The sequence below is a fragment of the Pseudopipra pipra genome, chromosome 1 (genome assembly GCF_036250125.1).
Source record: "Pseudopipra pipra isolate bDixPip1 chromosome 1, bDixPip1.hap1, whole genome shotgun sequence".
NCBI classification, from domain to species: domain Eukaryota; kingdom Metazoa; phylum Chordata; class Aves; order Passeriformes; family Pipridae; genus Pseudopipra; species Pseudopipra pipra.
Window position 1 is genome coordinate 1,065,063 of NC_087549.1, and position 16,087 is coordinate 1,081,149.

Consider the following 16,087-nt stretch of genomic DNA (forward strand, 5'->3'; position numbering starts at 1 on the left):
TATGGGGAGAAGGGGGTGGGAAACACCTTGGAGTGGGGAGCACATCCATGGACAAATTTGGGGACTTCCCCACCCCAAATTTGAGGGACCCACCCAACTTGAGGGGACCCCCCCCATAGTCCCAGGGGTGCCCATACGGGGTCCTATAGGGAGAAGAGGGTGGGAACCCCCCCTGCGCCCACGGACAAACTGTGGGACCCCCGTCTCAAATTTGGGGGACCCCCCAGAGTCCCAGGGGTGCCCATAGGGGGTCCTACAAGGAGAAGAGGGTGGGAAACCCCCCCGCGCCCCCACAGACAAATTTGGGGGTCCCACCCCACCGAGTGACCCCCCCCCGATATTCCCAGATGTCCCGAGGGCTCCGCCGAGCACCCTGGGGGGTGGGGACCTATCGCGACCTGTCGGGGACCCCCCTCAGGACCCCCCCCAACCAACCACGTGGCGGCCGCGCGCCTGCGCAGATCCCCCCCTCGGCTAAGCCCCGCCCCTTTATAGGAGGCTCAGCCAATAGGAGGGAGGGGCGGGGCGGGTGGGGCCATGGGGTGGGCGGGGCGGTGTGGGCGTGGTCTCTGCGAGGGGGTGTGTCCCGCGGCGGGCCGGGGGCGATGGAGGAGCCGCCGCTGTGGGTCGGGTTCGTGGGCGCGGGGAGGATGGCCGGGGGGCTCGCCCGGGGGCTCCTGCAGGCGGGTACGGCCCGGGGGGGCTCGGGGGGGGTCAGGGGGGACCCTCAGCCACGGGGAGGGGAGGGGGCGTGGGGTCAGACCCTCCCTCCTCTTGCCTCCGCGTGTCGCTGTCACACGGGGAGGGGACATGGGGACAGTCCCGGTCTGGGGATGTGGCGGGTCACTGACCCACGGGGAGGGGACGTGGGGACGTGGGGAGAGTCCTGGACTGGTCCCTCACCGGGGGAACTGGGGGGGGTCCCGTCCCACGGAAATGGGAGGGGACATGGGGACAGCCCTGTCCTGTCCCCCTCCCCGCGGTCCCTGTCCCCCAGTCCTGGTCTGGCACCTCCCCGGGGGATCTGGGGGGTCTCTCATCCACGGGGGTGGGAGGGGACATGGGGACAGGCCTGGTCTGGAACCTCCCCGGGGGGCCTGAGGGGTCCCTGACACACGGAGGGGGGACATGGGGACAGCCCTGGTCTGGAACCTCCCCGAGGGATTTGGGGGGTCCCTGATCCACTAAGAGGGGAGGGGACATGAGGACAGTCCTAGTCTGGAACCTCCCACGGAATCTGGGGGTCCCTGATCCACGGGAGTGGAGGGGACATGGGGACAGACCTGGTCTGGCCCTCTCCCCGCGGTCCCTGTCCCCCAGTCCTGGTCTGGCACCTCCCCGGGGGATCTGGGGGGGTCTCTCATCCACGGGGGTGGGAGGGGACATGGGGACAGTCCTGGTCTGGAACCTCCCCGGGGGGCCTGAGGGGTCCCTGACACACGGAGAGGGGACATGGGGATATGGGGACAGTCCTGGTCTGGCCCCTCCCTCGGGGTCCCTGCCATCCCCAGGGTCTCTGACCTTCAGTACAGGGACATGGGGACAATCCTGGTCTGGAACCTCCCCGGGGGATTTGGGGGGTCCCTGATCCCCGGGGAGGGGAGGGGACATGGGGACAGACCTGGTCTGGCCCCTTCCTCGGGGTCCCTGCCATCCCTGGGGTCTCCGACCTTCAGTACAGGGACATGGGGACAATCCTGGCCTGGCTCCTGCCCGGGGGATCTGGGTGGTCCCTGATCCACCGAGAGGGGAGGGGACATGGGGACAGTCCTGGTCTGGAACCTCCCCGGGGGATTTGGGAAGTCCCTGATCCACCGAGAGGGGAGAGGACATGGGACAGTCCTGGTCTGGAACCTCCCCGGGGGATCTGGGTGGTCCCTGATCCACCGAGAGGGGAGGGGACATGGGGACAGCCCTGTCCCCCTCACTAGAGTCCCTGCCCTCCCCCGGGGCTGTGTCCTCCCGTTCAGGGACATGGGGACAGCCCGCTCGTGGTCCCTCCCCCGCCTCCCTGACCTGCAGTGGAGGGACACGGGGACAGCCCCGACCTGCCCCTCTCCCGGGATCCCTGCTCTTCCTGGGATCCCTGTCCCACAGATCATTGCAGGGACATGGGGACATCCCTGTCCTGCTCCTCTCCCGGGGTCCCTGCTCTTCCTTGGGATCCCTGTCCCACAGATCAGTGGGGACATGGGGACAGTCCTGTCCTGCCCCTCTCCCGGGATCCCTGCTCTTCCTGGGATCCCTGTCCCACAGATCAGTGCGGGGACATGGGGACATCCCTGTCCTGCCCCTCCCTGGTGTTCCTGTCCCACAGATCAATGTGGGGACATGGGGACATCCCTGTCCTATTCCCCTGGAATCCCTGCTTTCCCTGTCCCACAGATCAGTGCAGGGACATGGGGACATCCCTGTCCTGCCCCTCTCCCGGGATCCCTGCTCTTCCTGGGATCCCTGTCCCACAGATCAGTGCAGGGACATGGGGACAACCCTGTCCTGCCCCCTCCCTGGTGTCCCTGTCCTATAAAACAGTGTGGGGATGTGGGGACATGGGGACAGTCCTGTCCTGTCCTATTCCCCTGCTTTCCCTGTCCCACAGATCAGTGGGGATATGGGAACATCCCTGTCCTGCTCCTCTCCCGGGGTCCCTGCTCTTCCTGGTGTCCCTGTCCCACAGATCAGTGGGGACATGGGTACAGTCCTGTCCTGCCCCCTCCCTGGTGTCCCTGTCCCACAGATCAGTGGGGATATGGGGACATCCCTGTCCTGCCCCCTCCCTGGTGTCCCTGTCCCACAGATCAGTGGGGATATGGGGACATCCCTGTCCTGCCCCCTCCCTGGTGTCCTTGTCCCACAGATCAGCGGGGACATGGGGACATCCCTGTCCTGCCCCCTCCCCGCTGTCCCTGCCCCACAGACAGTGGGGCCACAGCCCTTCCCTCCTCCCCGGGTGTCCCCGATTGTCCCCGCGGTGTTCCCAGCAGGATCCATCCCCATCCCCCTTTAATCCCACTGGGATCCTGCAGGGACTGGGGGAGGGAATCACATCCCTGTGGAGCTCGGGGGGGAGGGTCCCCACCACCCTGGGGCCGCCCTGGGTGCTCAGGACCCTAATCCTGCCCCTGTCCCCGCGTATCCCAAGGGAAGGTCCCGGCCGGCAACATCCTGGCCAGCGCTCCCTCCGATAAAAACCTGGAAGCTTGGAGGGTGAGTGGGGCTTTTTCCCCCTTTTCCCACCCCTTTGGCTCATCCTTCCCGGATCTGGGTGAGATCCAGGCACAGGACCCCGAACTGTGTCCCTACATCCGTGTCCAGGGGGGCTGGGTTTGAGGGTGCTGATTTTGGGATTGCTGGGTTTGGGGTTTTGGGGTTACTGGGTTTTGGGGTTGCTGATTTGGGGGTTACTGTGTTTTGGGGTTTTGGGGGGTTTGGGTTGCTGATTTGGCGGTTACTGGGTTTTGGGGTTGCTGATTTGGGGGTTACTGGGTTTTGGGGTTGCTGGGTTTAGGGTGCTGGTTTTGGGGTTGCTGATTTTGGGGTTACTGGGTTTTTGGGGTTACCGGGTTTTGGGGTTACTGGGTTTTGGGGTTGCTGATTTTGGGGTTACTGGGTTTTGGGGTTACTGGGTTTAGGGTGCTGTTTTTGAGGGTGCTGATTTCGGGATTGCTGGTTTTGGGGTTTTGGGGTTGCTGATTTGAGGGTTACTGTGTTTTGGGGTTTTGGGGGTTTGGGGTTGCTGATTTGGCGGTTACTGGGTTTTGGGGTTGCTGATTTTGGGGTTACTGGGTTTTGGGGTTGCTGGGTTTAGGGTGCTGGTTTTGGGGTTGCTGATTTTGGGGTTACTGGGTTTTTGGGGTTACTGGGTTTTGGGGTTGCTGGTTTTGGAGTTGCTGATTTTGGGGTTACTGGGTTTTGGGGTTACTGGGTTTAGGGTGCTGTTTTTGAGGGTGCTGATTTCGGGATTGCTGGTTTTGGGGTTTTGGGGTTGCTGATTTGGGGATAACTGTGTTTTAGGGTTTTGGGGTTTTTGGGTTGCTGATTTGGGGGTTACTGGGTTTTGGGGTTGCTGATTTGGGGGTTACTGGGTTTTGGGGTTGCTGGGTTTAGGGTGCTGGTTTTGGGGTTGCTGATTTTGGGGTTACTGGGTTTTTGGGGTTACCGGGTTTTGGGGTTACTGGGTTTTGGGGTTGCTGATTTTGGGGTTACTGGGTTTTGGGGTTACTGGGTTTAGGGTGCTGGTTTTGAGGGTGCTGATTTCGGGATTGCTGGTTTTGGGGTTTTGGGGTTGCTGATTTGAGGGTTACTGTGTTTTGGGGTTTTGGGGGTTTGGGGTTGCTGATTTGGCGGTTACTGGGTTTTGGGGTTGCTGATTTTGGGGTTACTGGGTTTTGGGGTTGCTGGGTTTAGGGTGCTGGTTTTGGGGTTGCTGATTTTGGGGTTACTGGGTTTTTGGGGTTACTGGGTTTTGGGGTTGCTGGTTTTGGAGTTGCTGATTTTGGGGTTACTGGGTTTTGGGGTTACTGGGTTTAGGGTGCTGGTTTTGAGGGTGCTGATTTCGGGATTGCTGGTTTTGGGGTTTTGGGGTTGCTGATTTGGGGATAACTGTGTTTTAGGGTTTTGGGGTTTTTGGGTTGCTGATTTGGGGGTTACTGGGTTTTGGGGTTGCTGATTTTGGGGTTACTGGGTTTTGGGGTTGCTGGGTTTAGGGTGCTGGTTTTGGGGTTGCTGATTTTGGGGTTACTGGGTTTTGGGGTTACTGGGTTTTGGGGTTGCTGGTTTTGGAGTTGCTGATTTTGGGGTTACTGGGTTTTGGGGTTACTGGGTTTAGGGTGCTGGTTTTGAGGGTGCTGATTTCAGGATTGCTGGTTTTGGGGTTTTGGAGGTGCAGGGTTTGGGGTGCTGGTTTTGGGGTTGCTGATTTTGGGGTTACTGGGTTTTGAGGTTGCTGATTTTGGGGTTTCTGGGTTTTGGGGTTGCTGGGTTTGGGATTGCTGGGTTTGGGGTGCTGGGTTTTAGGGATGCTGATTTTAGGAATGCTGGATTTGGGGTTGCTGATTTTCAGGATGCTGGTTTGGGGTTGCTGATTTTGGGGTTGCTGGGTTTTGGGGTTGCTGATTTTGGGGCTACTGAGTTTTGGGGTTTCTGGGTTTTGGGATTGCTGATTTTGGGGTTACTGGGTTTTGGGGTTGCTGGGTTTACGATGCTGGTTTTGGGGTTGCTGATTTTTAGGCTGCTGGTTTGGGGTGCTGGGTTTTAGGGATGCTGATTTTAGGAATGCTGGTTTGGGGGATGCTGTTTTTTAGGGTGCTGATTAAGGGGTTGATGGATTTTGAGGTTGATGGGTTTTGAGGTGCTGGCTTTGGGGTTGCTGATTTTTAGGCTGCTGGTTTGGGGTTGCTGATTTTGGGATTGCTGGTTTGGGGGATGCTGGGTTTCAGGGTGCTGCTTTGGGGGTTGATAGTTTGGGGGCTGCTGGTTTTTAGGGTGCCAGTTTGGGGCTGCTGGTTTTTAGGGTGCTGGTTAAGGGGTTGCTGGTTTTTGGGGTTGATGGGTTTTGAGGTGCTGCTTTTAGGGCTGTGACACCTCTCCCTGTCCCGTGGGCAGGAGTTGGGGTGCAGGACCACGCACTGCAACCTGGAGGTGGTGCAGAGGAGCACCCTGGTCTTCCTGGCCACCAAACCCCACGTGCTCCCGGGGGTCCTGGAGGAGATCCGGCCTGCCGTGGGCACCCACCACATCGTGGTCTCCCTGGTGGCCGGAGTCACCATCCAGACACTGCAGAGGGTGAGCATCCTCCTCCTCCTCCTCCTCCTCCTCCTCCTCCTCCTCCTCCTCCTCCTCCTCCTCCTCCTTCTTCTCCTTCTCCTTCTCCTTCTCCTTCTCCTTCTCCTTCTCCTTCTCCTTCTCCTTCTCCTTCTCCTTCTCCTTCTCCTTCTTCTCCTTCTTCTTCTCCTCCTCTGTCTCCTTTTCCTCCTTCTCCTTCTTCTTCTTTCCTCCTCTCCTTCTCTTCTCCTCCTCTCCTCTCCTTTTCCCTCTCCTCATTTTCTCCTTCTCCATCTCTCCTTCTCCTCTCCTTTTCCTTCTCCTCCTCCTTTCCTCTCGTTCTCTTTATCTCCTTCTCTCCTCCTTCTTCTCTCCTTCTCCTTTTCCTTCTTTCCTTCTCCTTTTTTCCTTCTCATCTTTCTCTTCCTTCTCCTCCTCTCCTTTTCCTTCTTTCCTTCTCCTTTTTTCCTTCTCATCTTTCTCTTCCTTCTCCTCCTCTCCTTTTCCTTCCCCTCCTCCTCTTCCTTCTCCTTCTCCTTCTTTGTCTCCTTTTCCTCCTCCTCCTCTTCTTTCCTTCTCTTCTTATTTTCTCCTTCTCCATCTCTCATTCTTCTCTCCTTTTCCTTCTCCTCCTTCTTCTCCTCTCCTGCTTCTTTCTCTTCTCCTTGTCCTCTTCTCGTTTTCCTTCTCCTCCTTTTCCTCCCTCTTCCTCTTCCTCTTCCTCTTCCTCTTCCTCTTCCTCTTCCTCTTCCTCTTCCTCTTCCTCTTCCTCTTCCTCTTCCTCTTCCTCTTCCTCTTCCTCTTCCTCTTCCTCCTTCTCCTTCTCCCCTTCCCTTTCCCCCCAGGCCCACAGAGGACACACCCCCACGGCCTTGTCTCCACTTGGTTCCCCTCCCCTCCAGCTCCTTCCCCACCTCCCCACTTCTCCCCCAGCCCCTCTGGGTGACCCCCCCAACGTCCGGGACACCTTTGGGTCCTTCCCGGTGTCATCTCCCCTTCTCCCATCCCGTCTCTCCGCAGCTGCTCCCGCCCTGGACGAAGGTTCTCCGGCTGATGCCCAACCTGCCGTGCGTGGTGCAGGCGGGCGCCATGGTCTTCTCCCGGGGCAGCAGCGCCGGCGACAAGGAATCTGCTCTCCTGAAGAACCTCCTGTTGTCCTGCGGGCTCTGCGAGGAGGTTCCCGAATCCTACATCGACATCCACACCGGCCTCAGCGGCAGCGGCGTGGCCTACGTGAGCACCGGGGCGGAATTCCCACCCCGTCGGGATGGGGGGGCTCTCCTCGCCCCCCGGCTCACCCCGGATGTCCCCGTTGTCCCCCCCCAGGTGTACCTGTTCGCCGAAGCCTTGGCCGAGGGCGCGGTGAAGATGGGAATGCCGGGAGCCTTGGCCGGCAGGATCGCGGCGCAGACGCTGCTGGTGAGTCGGGAACAGGTGTCGTCGTTCCCTTCTCACCTTTCCCGCTCCCTTCCCACCTTTCCCTCTCCCTTCTCACCTTTCCCTCTCCCTTCTCACCTTTCCCGCTCCCTTCCCACCTTTCCCGCTCCCTTCCCACTTTTCCCTCTCCCTTCCCGCCTTTCCTGCTCCCTTCCCACCTTTCCCGTTCCCTTCCCGCCTTTCCCGCTCCCTTCCCGCCTTTCCTGCGCTTCCCACCCAGCCCTGGGCTCCATGATGGCCGTCGGGGCGAGGGAGGAGCTGCTGCTTTTGGGGTGCTGGGTATGGGGTGTTGGTTTTGAGGGTGTTGGTTTCGGGGTGCTGGTTTTGGGATTGCTGGTTTTGGGGGTGCTGGGTTTGGGTGCTGGGTTTGGGGTGCTGGGTTTGGTGTTCCTGAGTTTTTTAGGGTGCTTGGTTTGGGGTGCTGCTTTGGGGGTGCTGGGTTTGGGGTGTTGGTTTTGAGGGTGTTGGTTTCGGGGTGCTGGTTTTGGGATTGCTGGTGTTGGGGGTGCTGGTTTTGGGGTGCTGGGTTTTGAGGGTGTTGGTTTTGAGGGTGTTGGTTTTGGGGTGCTGGTTTTGGGGTGCTGGGTTTTGAGGATGTTGGGTTTGGGGTGCTGGTTTTGGGGTTGCTGGTCTTAGTGCTTTTGGTTTTGGGATGCCTGTTTGGGGATTACTGTTTTTGAGGGTGCTGGTTTTAGGGGTTGCTGGTTTTGGGGTTGCTGGTCTTGGGGCTTTTGGTTTTGGGGTTGCTGGTGTTGGGGGTGCTGGGTTTGGGTTGCTGGGTTTGGAGTTCCTGGGTTTTTTAGGGTGCTGGGCTTGGGGTGCTGGGTTTGGGGGTGTTGGTTTTGGGGGTGCTGGTTTTGGGGTGCTGGTTTTTGATGGTGTTGGTTTTGGGGTGCTGGGTTTGGGGTGCTGGGTTTTGAGGGTGTTGGGTTTGGGGTTGCTGGGTTTGGGGCTTTTGTTTTTGGGGTGCTGGTTTGGGAGTTGCTGATTTTGGGGTCGCTGTTTTTGAGGGTGCTGGTTTTGGGTGCTGGTGTTGGGGGTGCTGGTTTTGGGTGTGCTGGTGTTTGGGGTGCTGGTTTTGGGGTTGGTGGGTTTGGGGTGCTGGTTTTGGGGTGCTCGGCTTTGAGGGTGTTGGTTTTGAAGGTGTTGGGTTTGGGGTTGCTGGGTGTTGGGGGTGCTGGTTTTGGGGGTGCTGGGTTTGGGGTGCTGGGTTTGGGGTTCCTGGGTTTTTTAGGGTGCTGGGTTTGGGGTCCGGGTTTTGGGGTTGCTGGGTTTTGGGGTTGCTGGGTTTGGGGTTGCTGGTTTGGGGGGACTGGCTTTTAGGGTGCTGGGTTTGGGGTGCTGGTTTTAGAGGTGTTGGGTTTGGGGGTGCTGGTTTTGATGGTGCTGGTTTTGGGGTTGCTGGCTTTGGTTTAGCTGGTTTTGAGGTTGCTCGTCTTGGGGCTTTTGGTTTTGGGGTTCCTGGGTTTTGGAGGTGCTGATTTTGGGGTTGCTAGTCTTGGGGCTCTTGGCTTTGGGGTGCTGGTTTGGGGGTTGCTGATTTTGGGTTTGTTGTTTTTGGGGCTGCTGGTTTTAGGGGTTGCTGATTTTGGGTTCCTGGTTTTGGGGTCCTCGTTTTGGGGTCCTGGGTTTGGGGTCCTGGTTTTGGGGTCACTGGGTTTGGGGTTGCTGGGTTTTGAGGGTGTTGGTTTTGGAGGTGCTGTTTTTTCTTTTTTAGGGTGCTGGTTTTGGGGTGCTGGTTTTGAGGATGCTGATTTTAGGGACGCTGGTTTGGGGGTTCCTAGGTTTTAGGGCTGCTGGTTTTGGGCTGCTGGTTTTGGGGTTGCTGTTTTTGGGGGTGCTGTTTTTGGGGGGTGCTGTTTTTGGGGTTCCTGGGTTTTGAGGATGCTGATTTTAGGGATGCTGGTTTTGAGGATGCTGATTTTAGGGCTGCTGGTTTTGGGGGTGTTGGGTTTTGAGGATGCTGATTTTAGGGCTGCTGGTTTTGGGGGTGTTGGGTTTTGGGGATTGCTGGTTTCGGGGTTGCTGATTTTAGGGCTGCTGATTTTGGAATTGCTGGTTTTGAGGATGCTGATTTTAGGGCTGCTGCTTTTGGGACCCCCATCAGTGCGAGGGAGGAGGTTCTGCCTCCCCTCCTGCCTCCCTTCCCCTTCTTGGCCCCCCAAAAAACGAGACCACCCTCAGAAGGCGGTGGCGGCGAAGGCCACGGGCCGATCCCTCGCCGGGATGGCGCTTCCCAGAGGTGGTCGGATGATTTGGGAGGTGCCCTTTTTTCCGTAGGGCGCTGCCAAGATGCTGCTGGAGACTGGGGAACACCCGGCAAAGCTGCGGGGGGACGTCTGCACCCCCGGGGGCACCACCATCCACGCGCTGCACCAGCTGGAGAAGGGAGCGCTCCGGGCCACCGTCATGAACGCCGTGGAGGCGGCCACCAACCGCGCCTGGGACATGGCCAAGGACTAGTTGGCCCGGCTCTTGGCCCAGGAAAGGGTGATGGGGACCAAAACCAGGAGATCCTGATGCCCTCAGGAGAAGCTGGAGGGGGGGTGGGAAGGTGGCGTCGGGCACGTGTTACCTCAGCGGGGCCGCGGGCAAATAAACGTGGGCACACGTGGCTCCTCCGGGTGCCTTCGGTCCCTGGGGGGTGTGGGAGCCGCCACGGGGTCACCACCCAGCCATGGGTGGCTCCTTGTGGTGCCTTTGGTCCCTGGGGGGTGTGGGAACCACAACAGGGTCACCACCCAGCCATTGGTGGCTCCTCCGGGTGCCTTCGGTCCTGGGGGGTGTGGGAACCACAACAGGGTCACCACCCAGCCATTGGTGGCTCCTCCGGGTGCCTTCGGTCCTGGGGGGTGTGGGAACCACAACAGGGTCACCACCCAGCCATGGGTGGCTCCTTGTGGTGCCTTTGGTCCCTGGGGGGTGTGGGAGCCGCCACGGGGTCACCACCCAGCCTTTGGTGGCTCCTCCGGGTGCCTTCGGTCCCTGGGGGGTGTGGGAGCCACTGCAGGGTCACCACCCAGCCATGGGTGGCTCCTCCGGGTGCCTTCGGTCCTGGGGGGTGTGGGAGCCGCCACGGGGTCACCACCCAGCCATGGGTGGCTCCTTGTGGTGCCTTTGGTCCCTGGGGGGTGTGGGAACCACAACAGGGTCACCACCCAGCCATTGGTGGCTCCTCCGGGTGCCTTCGGTCCCGGGGGGTGTGGGAGCCACTATGGGGTCACCACCCAGCCATGGGTGGCTCCTCGTGGTGCCTTCGGTCCTGGGGGGTGTGGGAGCCGCCACGGGGTCACCACCCAGCCGTGGGTGGCTCCTTGTGGTGCCTTTGGTCCCTGGGGGGTGTGGGAGTCACCACGGGGTCACCACCCAGCCGTGGGTGCCCGGGATGGTGCCGGTGCCACGCCGGCTCTGCTCCCCCTGGGGATGGAGTTGGCACCGCCGTCGCCAAGGATGAAGGTGCCACCCGCCCTCATGGGCGCCGTGCCCTCTGTGTGGCACCAGGGCCGGGGTTTTGGGGATGGGCTGATCCCAACTGAAGCCTCCCGGAGCTCGGAGAGCGGCCACGTCCCTGCGGTGGGACACAAGGGACCGTCCCGGGCACCGCGAGAGTTTTATTCCCACAAATACAGGGAGGAAGTCGACCAACCTAAAAACTTCCACCGTGATCCCACAGACGGGTCCCTCTCCGGCTCCACGGGAATGGGATGGAAGCCTAGACCCATTCCCAGCTCCAGAGAGTGGAAACTCAAACTATCCAGCGAGGATCCAAACCTTTTCCATGCCCTAATTCAGCTCCCTTTGCCTGCTGGCACCTGCACGGATACAATGAACGTTCCAGCTGATTTGGGAACTGCTTTGAGGGTGAAAAGGCCTTTTCCGGGCAAAATGTGGGTTTTGGGGAAAACATCTGGATGCTGAGCCTCCGGATCCTGTGGCTTTGACCCCGTTCCCTGGGATTTGGTTGCCCCAGAGGCCGGTGGCACCGAGCCAAGAGAGATTCCACAGATTCCCAAGTTATGGTGCTGCCAAGGCATGACCTGAGTGGGAACCTTCTCCAGGCACCCAATTAATTAATTAGCAAAGCTCCACAGAAGCCAGAAACGGAGCTGGAGCCGGCCCGGAGAAGGGAAGGCTCCAGGGAGACCTTGGAGCCCCTTCCAGGGCCTAAAGAGACTCCAGGAGAGCTGGAGAGAGACTTGGGATGAGGGACGGAGGGACAGGACACAGGGAATGGCTTCCCACTGCCAGAGGGTTAGATGGGATATCGGGAAGGAATTCTTGGCTGGGAGGGTGGGGAGGGGCTGGGCTGGAATTCCCAGAGAAGCTGTGGAAGTGCCCAAGGCCGGGTTGGAGCAACCTGGGATAGCGGGAGGTGTCCCTGCCCATGGCAGGGGGTTGGAATTCCACAGTCCCTTCCAACCCAACCCATTCCATGCTTTGAAGGTCTCACCCCCCAGATCGGGCCAAGCACCTTCTGCCGAGCTCGGCGACGTTCCTGTCACACAACTGAGGATTCCTTGAATTCCCAAACTCCTGCTCGAAACCGGCCACATCCCAAGCTCCCCAAACATTTTTGTGGGGTCTTTTTTTTTTTTTTTTTGGGAGAAAACCACCCCCAGGGGACACAACCACGCCGAGGTCCCCCTCGGGCCACCCCAAACCCCCCTGGGATGGCTCCGCGTGGCTGTTCACAAACAACAGGCTCCGTGTGGGAATAAAAATCCATTTAATTTCCATAAACTCTGCAGTGAGGAGACCAAGACACGGAGAAACCTCCACCCCTCCGGCTGACACGGGGCAGCTCCGAGGAGTTCATCTCATTCCCCCCCCTCCCTTCAGTCATCGGCTTCAACCGGCTCAAATTTCATCCAGGTCGGGCCAAGAGCTGCCAAATTCCTCTCTTGAGGCCTTCCAGAATTCCAAGGTGGCTCTCCCTGCTCCGACCTCAAACTCACCCAGATGTGTCGTTCAGCCCCAACCACCCCACAAAACCTCCCGGGAAGGAACACCCCGTTCCCGGAGCCTTCGGCTCCGCGGGGATGCCGGGATGAGGTACCTGCTCCGGCAGCTCTCCGCGGTCCAGGTGTTGCCAGCTGTGGTGGGAATGGTGGTGGTGACCTTTTCCAGGGAGCTGCAGCTCCTGGGATGCCACCCAAGCGGCCCTTTCCCAATCCAGTGCACGGAGTTGCCTTCAACCGGCCCCAAACCATCCTGGTTTAACGGGGATTTAGTTTCGACAGCGGGAAGGGCGTCACCAACCTCTTCCAGGCTGGAATATTTGCCCTACAGCACCTTGGGAGTGGTCCCTGTCCAGCTGGCTGGGCCCTGCTCTGAGATATTATCCCCAGTAATCCCGGTGACACCAAGCAGGTCCCTCCCTAACCCCTTCTCCCCACGGGACTGGGGCGACCGGGGAATTTTGGGGGGGCACCCACCCCCCCTTCTGGCAGTGCCAGCGCCCAGGGATGTAAAAAATAGCACCTCCTCACCACGTTTGGGCGAGGGACGACCCCGGAACGCGAGCCGGCGCCCGACGATCCCCGAAACTGCGACCCACAGCCTCCTGATCCCCAGGAGGAATCCTGGCGGGGACGGGCGGCACCTCCGGATAACGGGGCGTCCCCGGCCCCGTGGCCAAGCAGGGGCGGTCGGTAGCCCAGATGTGGGCAGCGGTAGCCCCTGGCCTAGGCGGGGGGGCTGCGGCCGCGGCGCAGCCGCTGGGCCGTGGAGATGAGGGAGCGGAGCTGCACCAGCTTCAGCGGCCCCACTTCCCGGGGGTCCTGCCCCTCCAGCCACCGCAGCGCCGTCTCCAGGCCCTGGATGGCCTCCCGAGCCGTGGGAAGCAATGGGTCTCCTCCTTCCCCGCCGCCTCCGCCACCGGCTGCTTCCTCCTCCTCCTCATCTTCCTCCACCCTGCAGCCCTCGGCGCCTTCCTCGTCCGCGTCCTCTTCTCCATCCTCCTCCTCCTCCTCCGTGCCCGGAGCGGCGTCATCCAAGTGCAGCCAGTCGGACACTTCCTCGGGAGCCAAGCGCTTGAAGGCCAGCGCTGCCAGGTGGGTCAGGTCACTGAAGACTTTGCTGTCCCCTCCTCCTCCTCCTCCTCCTCCTTCCTGCCCCGCTCCTGGCGGTTCTCCGCGCTCCTCCTCGCCGGGATGCGGCTCGAAGGCCGCGCGCAGCCCCAGGAGCCAGCACTTCTCGATGACTCCCGGCGGGATGAGATCCCAGGAGAGCCCGGCGAGGTACAGCATGTCCTTGAGGAGGAAGGACCTCACGAAGTCGGCGGGGCCGCCGGGGCCGCCGCAGGACACGGCCAAGCGCAGCAGCTCCCGCTTGTAGAGCTGCTTGAAGGCCGACACCACGCCCTGCTCCAGCGGCGCCGGGATCCGGCCTCCCGCTCCGGCAGAGCCGCTCCCGGCGGGAGCCTTGGAGAGGAAGAGCGCGCGGATGGACCCGTCGGGCGTCTGCAGAGGCGGAGAATCCTCCCGGCTCGGCGCCGAGCTGAGCAGCAGCACGGCCTTCTGCTGGAGGCAGCTCCGCCGCAGGTACCGCTTGACCCCCGGCACGAAGTCCTCGAAGAACCACGCCCGGAGCAGCGCCGGCACCAGCGCGGCCTCGCGGCTGTAGCGGTAACACGCCGGGAACTTCTCCTGGTTGTGATGCCGGAGGCTGGCGGGATCCCGGAGCCCCCCGACCACCAACGGCTTGAGCTTGTGGGCGCCGGTCAAGTTGGCGGCCAGCAGCACCGTGACGCGCTCGCCGCGCCGCCGCGTCGATCCCGCCGGGACGCCGCCGGGGAGAAGCTTCCAGAAGAGCCGGGTGACGTTGGCGTTGTAGATCTGCTCGTCGCCGTAGCCGCCGGCGTCGGGCACAGCCTCGGCGCGGGCGGCCGGGGCGCGCTCGGGCTCGGCGGCCGCGCCGCCCTCGCCGTAGATGCGCTGGCTGGAGATGCCGTGGCGCTTCTGCCAGCGCCAGAACCAGCCGTGGCTCGCCTTGAAGGTGCATTCCGGCCCGTAGATCTGGCGGGCGAAGGCTTCCGCCTGCGCCTGGATGAGGGGCCCGGAGAGCGGGATGCCGTGCTGGCGCAGCGCCAGGAACCAGGCGTAGACGGCGCGGTCGATCTCCTCCTCGTTGGCCAAGCGCATCTTCTTGCGCTGGGTGCCCACCTCGCCCCCGAGCTGCTCCAGGAACCAGCGCAGCTTGGCCTCGTCCTTCAGCCAGCCCCGCAGGGTGCCCCCCGGCACCCCGAAGGCCCGGCACACCGACGCCTGGCGCTCGCCCTTCTTCACCCGCTCGATGGCCTGGAGCTTGTCCTTGATGGAGTAGGCGCGGCGAAGCGACATCTTCGCCGACACCCCCCCGGGGGATGCGCTGCTGCCTCCTCCTCCTCCTCCTCCTCCTCCCCGCCGCCCTCCCGCCATTCCCCCGCCCTCCTCCGGCTCCCCCCCGGGCATGGAGCGGCCGCCGCGTCCATGGGAATGGGGGGCGCGTTATAACCGGGGAGGGACGCGGGGATGGGGCGCCTTTGTCCCCGCTCCGCTCCCCCGCATGCGCTGGCTCCCCCCGCCTCCATACACCCCGAGTGGCGCCGCTCACCCCCCCCCCCCCCCATTTCTTTGCCGAGTTGGTTTCGTCCTCGTAGCCCCGCCGGCGCCCGCGGGTTGTACCACTCTGCGAAAAGGGGGCGCGAAACGCATCGCTTCTCCCCTCCCCGGCCCCCCCCGCCTCTTGCTCCCCTCACGGGCTGTTCCACCGAGCGGGGGGAGACAGCGCGCCTCAGGCGCAGCGCGGAGCCTCCCCCTTTTCCCGTTCCCTTGAAAAACATGAGGAACATCCCGGGAGAAGCAGGGAAGACGTGTCTCTGTGTGTGTGTGGGGGTGAGGTGAAGCGAGGCGGCGTGAGGCGGCGCACCCCCATCTCCCGCGGGGTGGTACAACCCGCCGGCGCCCCAGCGGCGCGAGGACGACTCCAACTCGCCAAAGAGAAGGGGGGGGATCCGCGCAACCTCCCGTCTACCAGAAGGGGGGATCTGCGCGCATCCCGCCTCCCTCGCGGGGATATTCCACATATTCCGGAGCGGGATAATCCCAGAAATATTTGTTCGGCGCGTCGTCTCCCCTCCCTGAACCACCTTTTTCCCCTCCCTGAACCCCCTTCCCCCCCCTTCCGCGTGGTACGCGCCGCCCCCATAACCCTCCGCGCGGCGCGCGCGGCCCCCCTTTACCCCGGCGGCGGCCGAAAGGAGCGGAGGCGCCTCAGGGATCGCGCCCTTCCCGTGAGTCCCGATTTTTTCCCCCCCCCTCTCCTTTTCCCAGCCCCTTATCCCGGGAATCCTTATCCCGGGAATCCTTCTCCCGCTCTTGGGATCCTTCGTCCCCTCTCCTGAGCCTCGCTAATGGCGGTTTCGGGGCTCTCCGGAGCGTCCTTTGCCACCCCCCAGGTGTGGGGGGGCCTTTATGGGGTGAGAATTCCCAAGGGAACGGGGGCGATCCCTTCCCATTCCCAAGGTTTTAGGTCCCTTTTCCCTTTAATAGTTCTGGGAAGCGGGTTGTTGGAGTCCCCCAAAGCCGCGAATGAGAGGGTTAGAGGTGCCCTTGATGTTTGGGATCGCTTTTCCCCACTCAAAATCCCTGGGAATCCTGGAGTGACCCCCCCTTCCCAATGTCTTAAATCCATTTTCCATTAATAATTCAGGGAAAGGGAATTTTGGGAATCCTCCCCTTTCCTCCCAGAGTCCTGAATGAAAGGGTTTCAGGTGCCCTTGTTTTTTGGGATTATTTTCCCTACTTTAAATCCCAGGGAATACTGGAGTGACCCCCCCTTCCCAATGTTTTAGATCCCTTTTCCATAATAATTCTGGGAATGGGAATTGTGGGAACCCCCCCAACCC

At 61.3% G+C, this 16,087-nt stretch overlaps 2 protein-coding genes across 4 annotated transcripts; one reads left to right on the top strand and one right to left on the bottom strand.

The window, feature by feature from the left end:
- The first annotated feature begins 522 nt into the window (after positions 1 to 522).
- PYCR3 (pyrroline-5-carboxylate reductase 3) lies at positions 523 to 9,821 on the top strand. 3 transcript variants are annotated; one of them, XM_064639913.1, is made up of 6 exons: positions 523 to 631; positions 3,143 to 3,207; positions 5,605 to 5,784; positions 6,784 to 6,996; positions 7,090 to 7,182; positions 9,481 to 9,821. In XM_064639913.1, the coding sequence occupies exons 1-6, from the start codon at positions 538 to 540 to the stop codon at positions 9,661 to 9,663; spliced, it is 828 nt and encodes a 275-aa protein (XP_064495983.1). In that variant the 5' UTR covers positions 523 to 537; the 3' UTR covers positions 9,664 to 9,821. The 3 variants fall into 3 exon arrangements, with proteins under 3 accessions (XP_064495983.1, XP_064496048.1, XP_064496119.1); XM_064639978.1 differs by having other exon boundaries at positions 523 to 622; XM_064640049.1 differs by having other exon boundaries at positions 562 to 687.
- Positions 9,822 to 11,909: 2,088 nt separating this feature from the next.
- TIGD5 (tigger transposable element derived 5) lies at positions 11,910 to 14,770 on the bottom strand. The gene has a single exon (XM_064639544.1). The coding sequence runs from the start codon at positions 14,649 to 14,651 to the stop codon at positions 12,885 to 12,887; it is 1,767 nt and encodes a 588-aa protein (XP_064495614.1). The 5' UTR covers positions 14,652 to 14,770; the 3' UTR covers positions 11,910 to 12,884.
- Between the last annotated feature and the right edge of the window lie 1,317 nt (positions 14,771 to 16,087).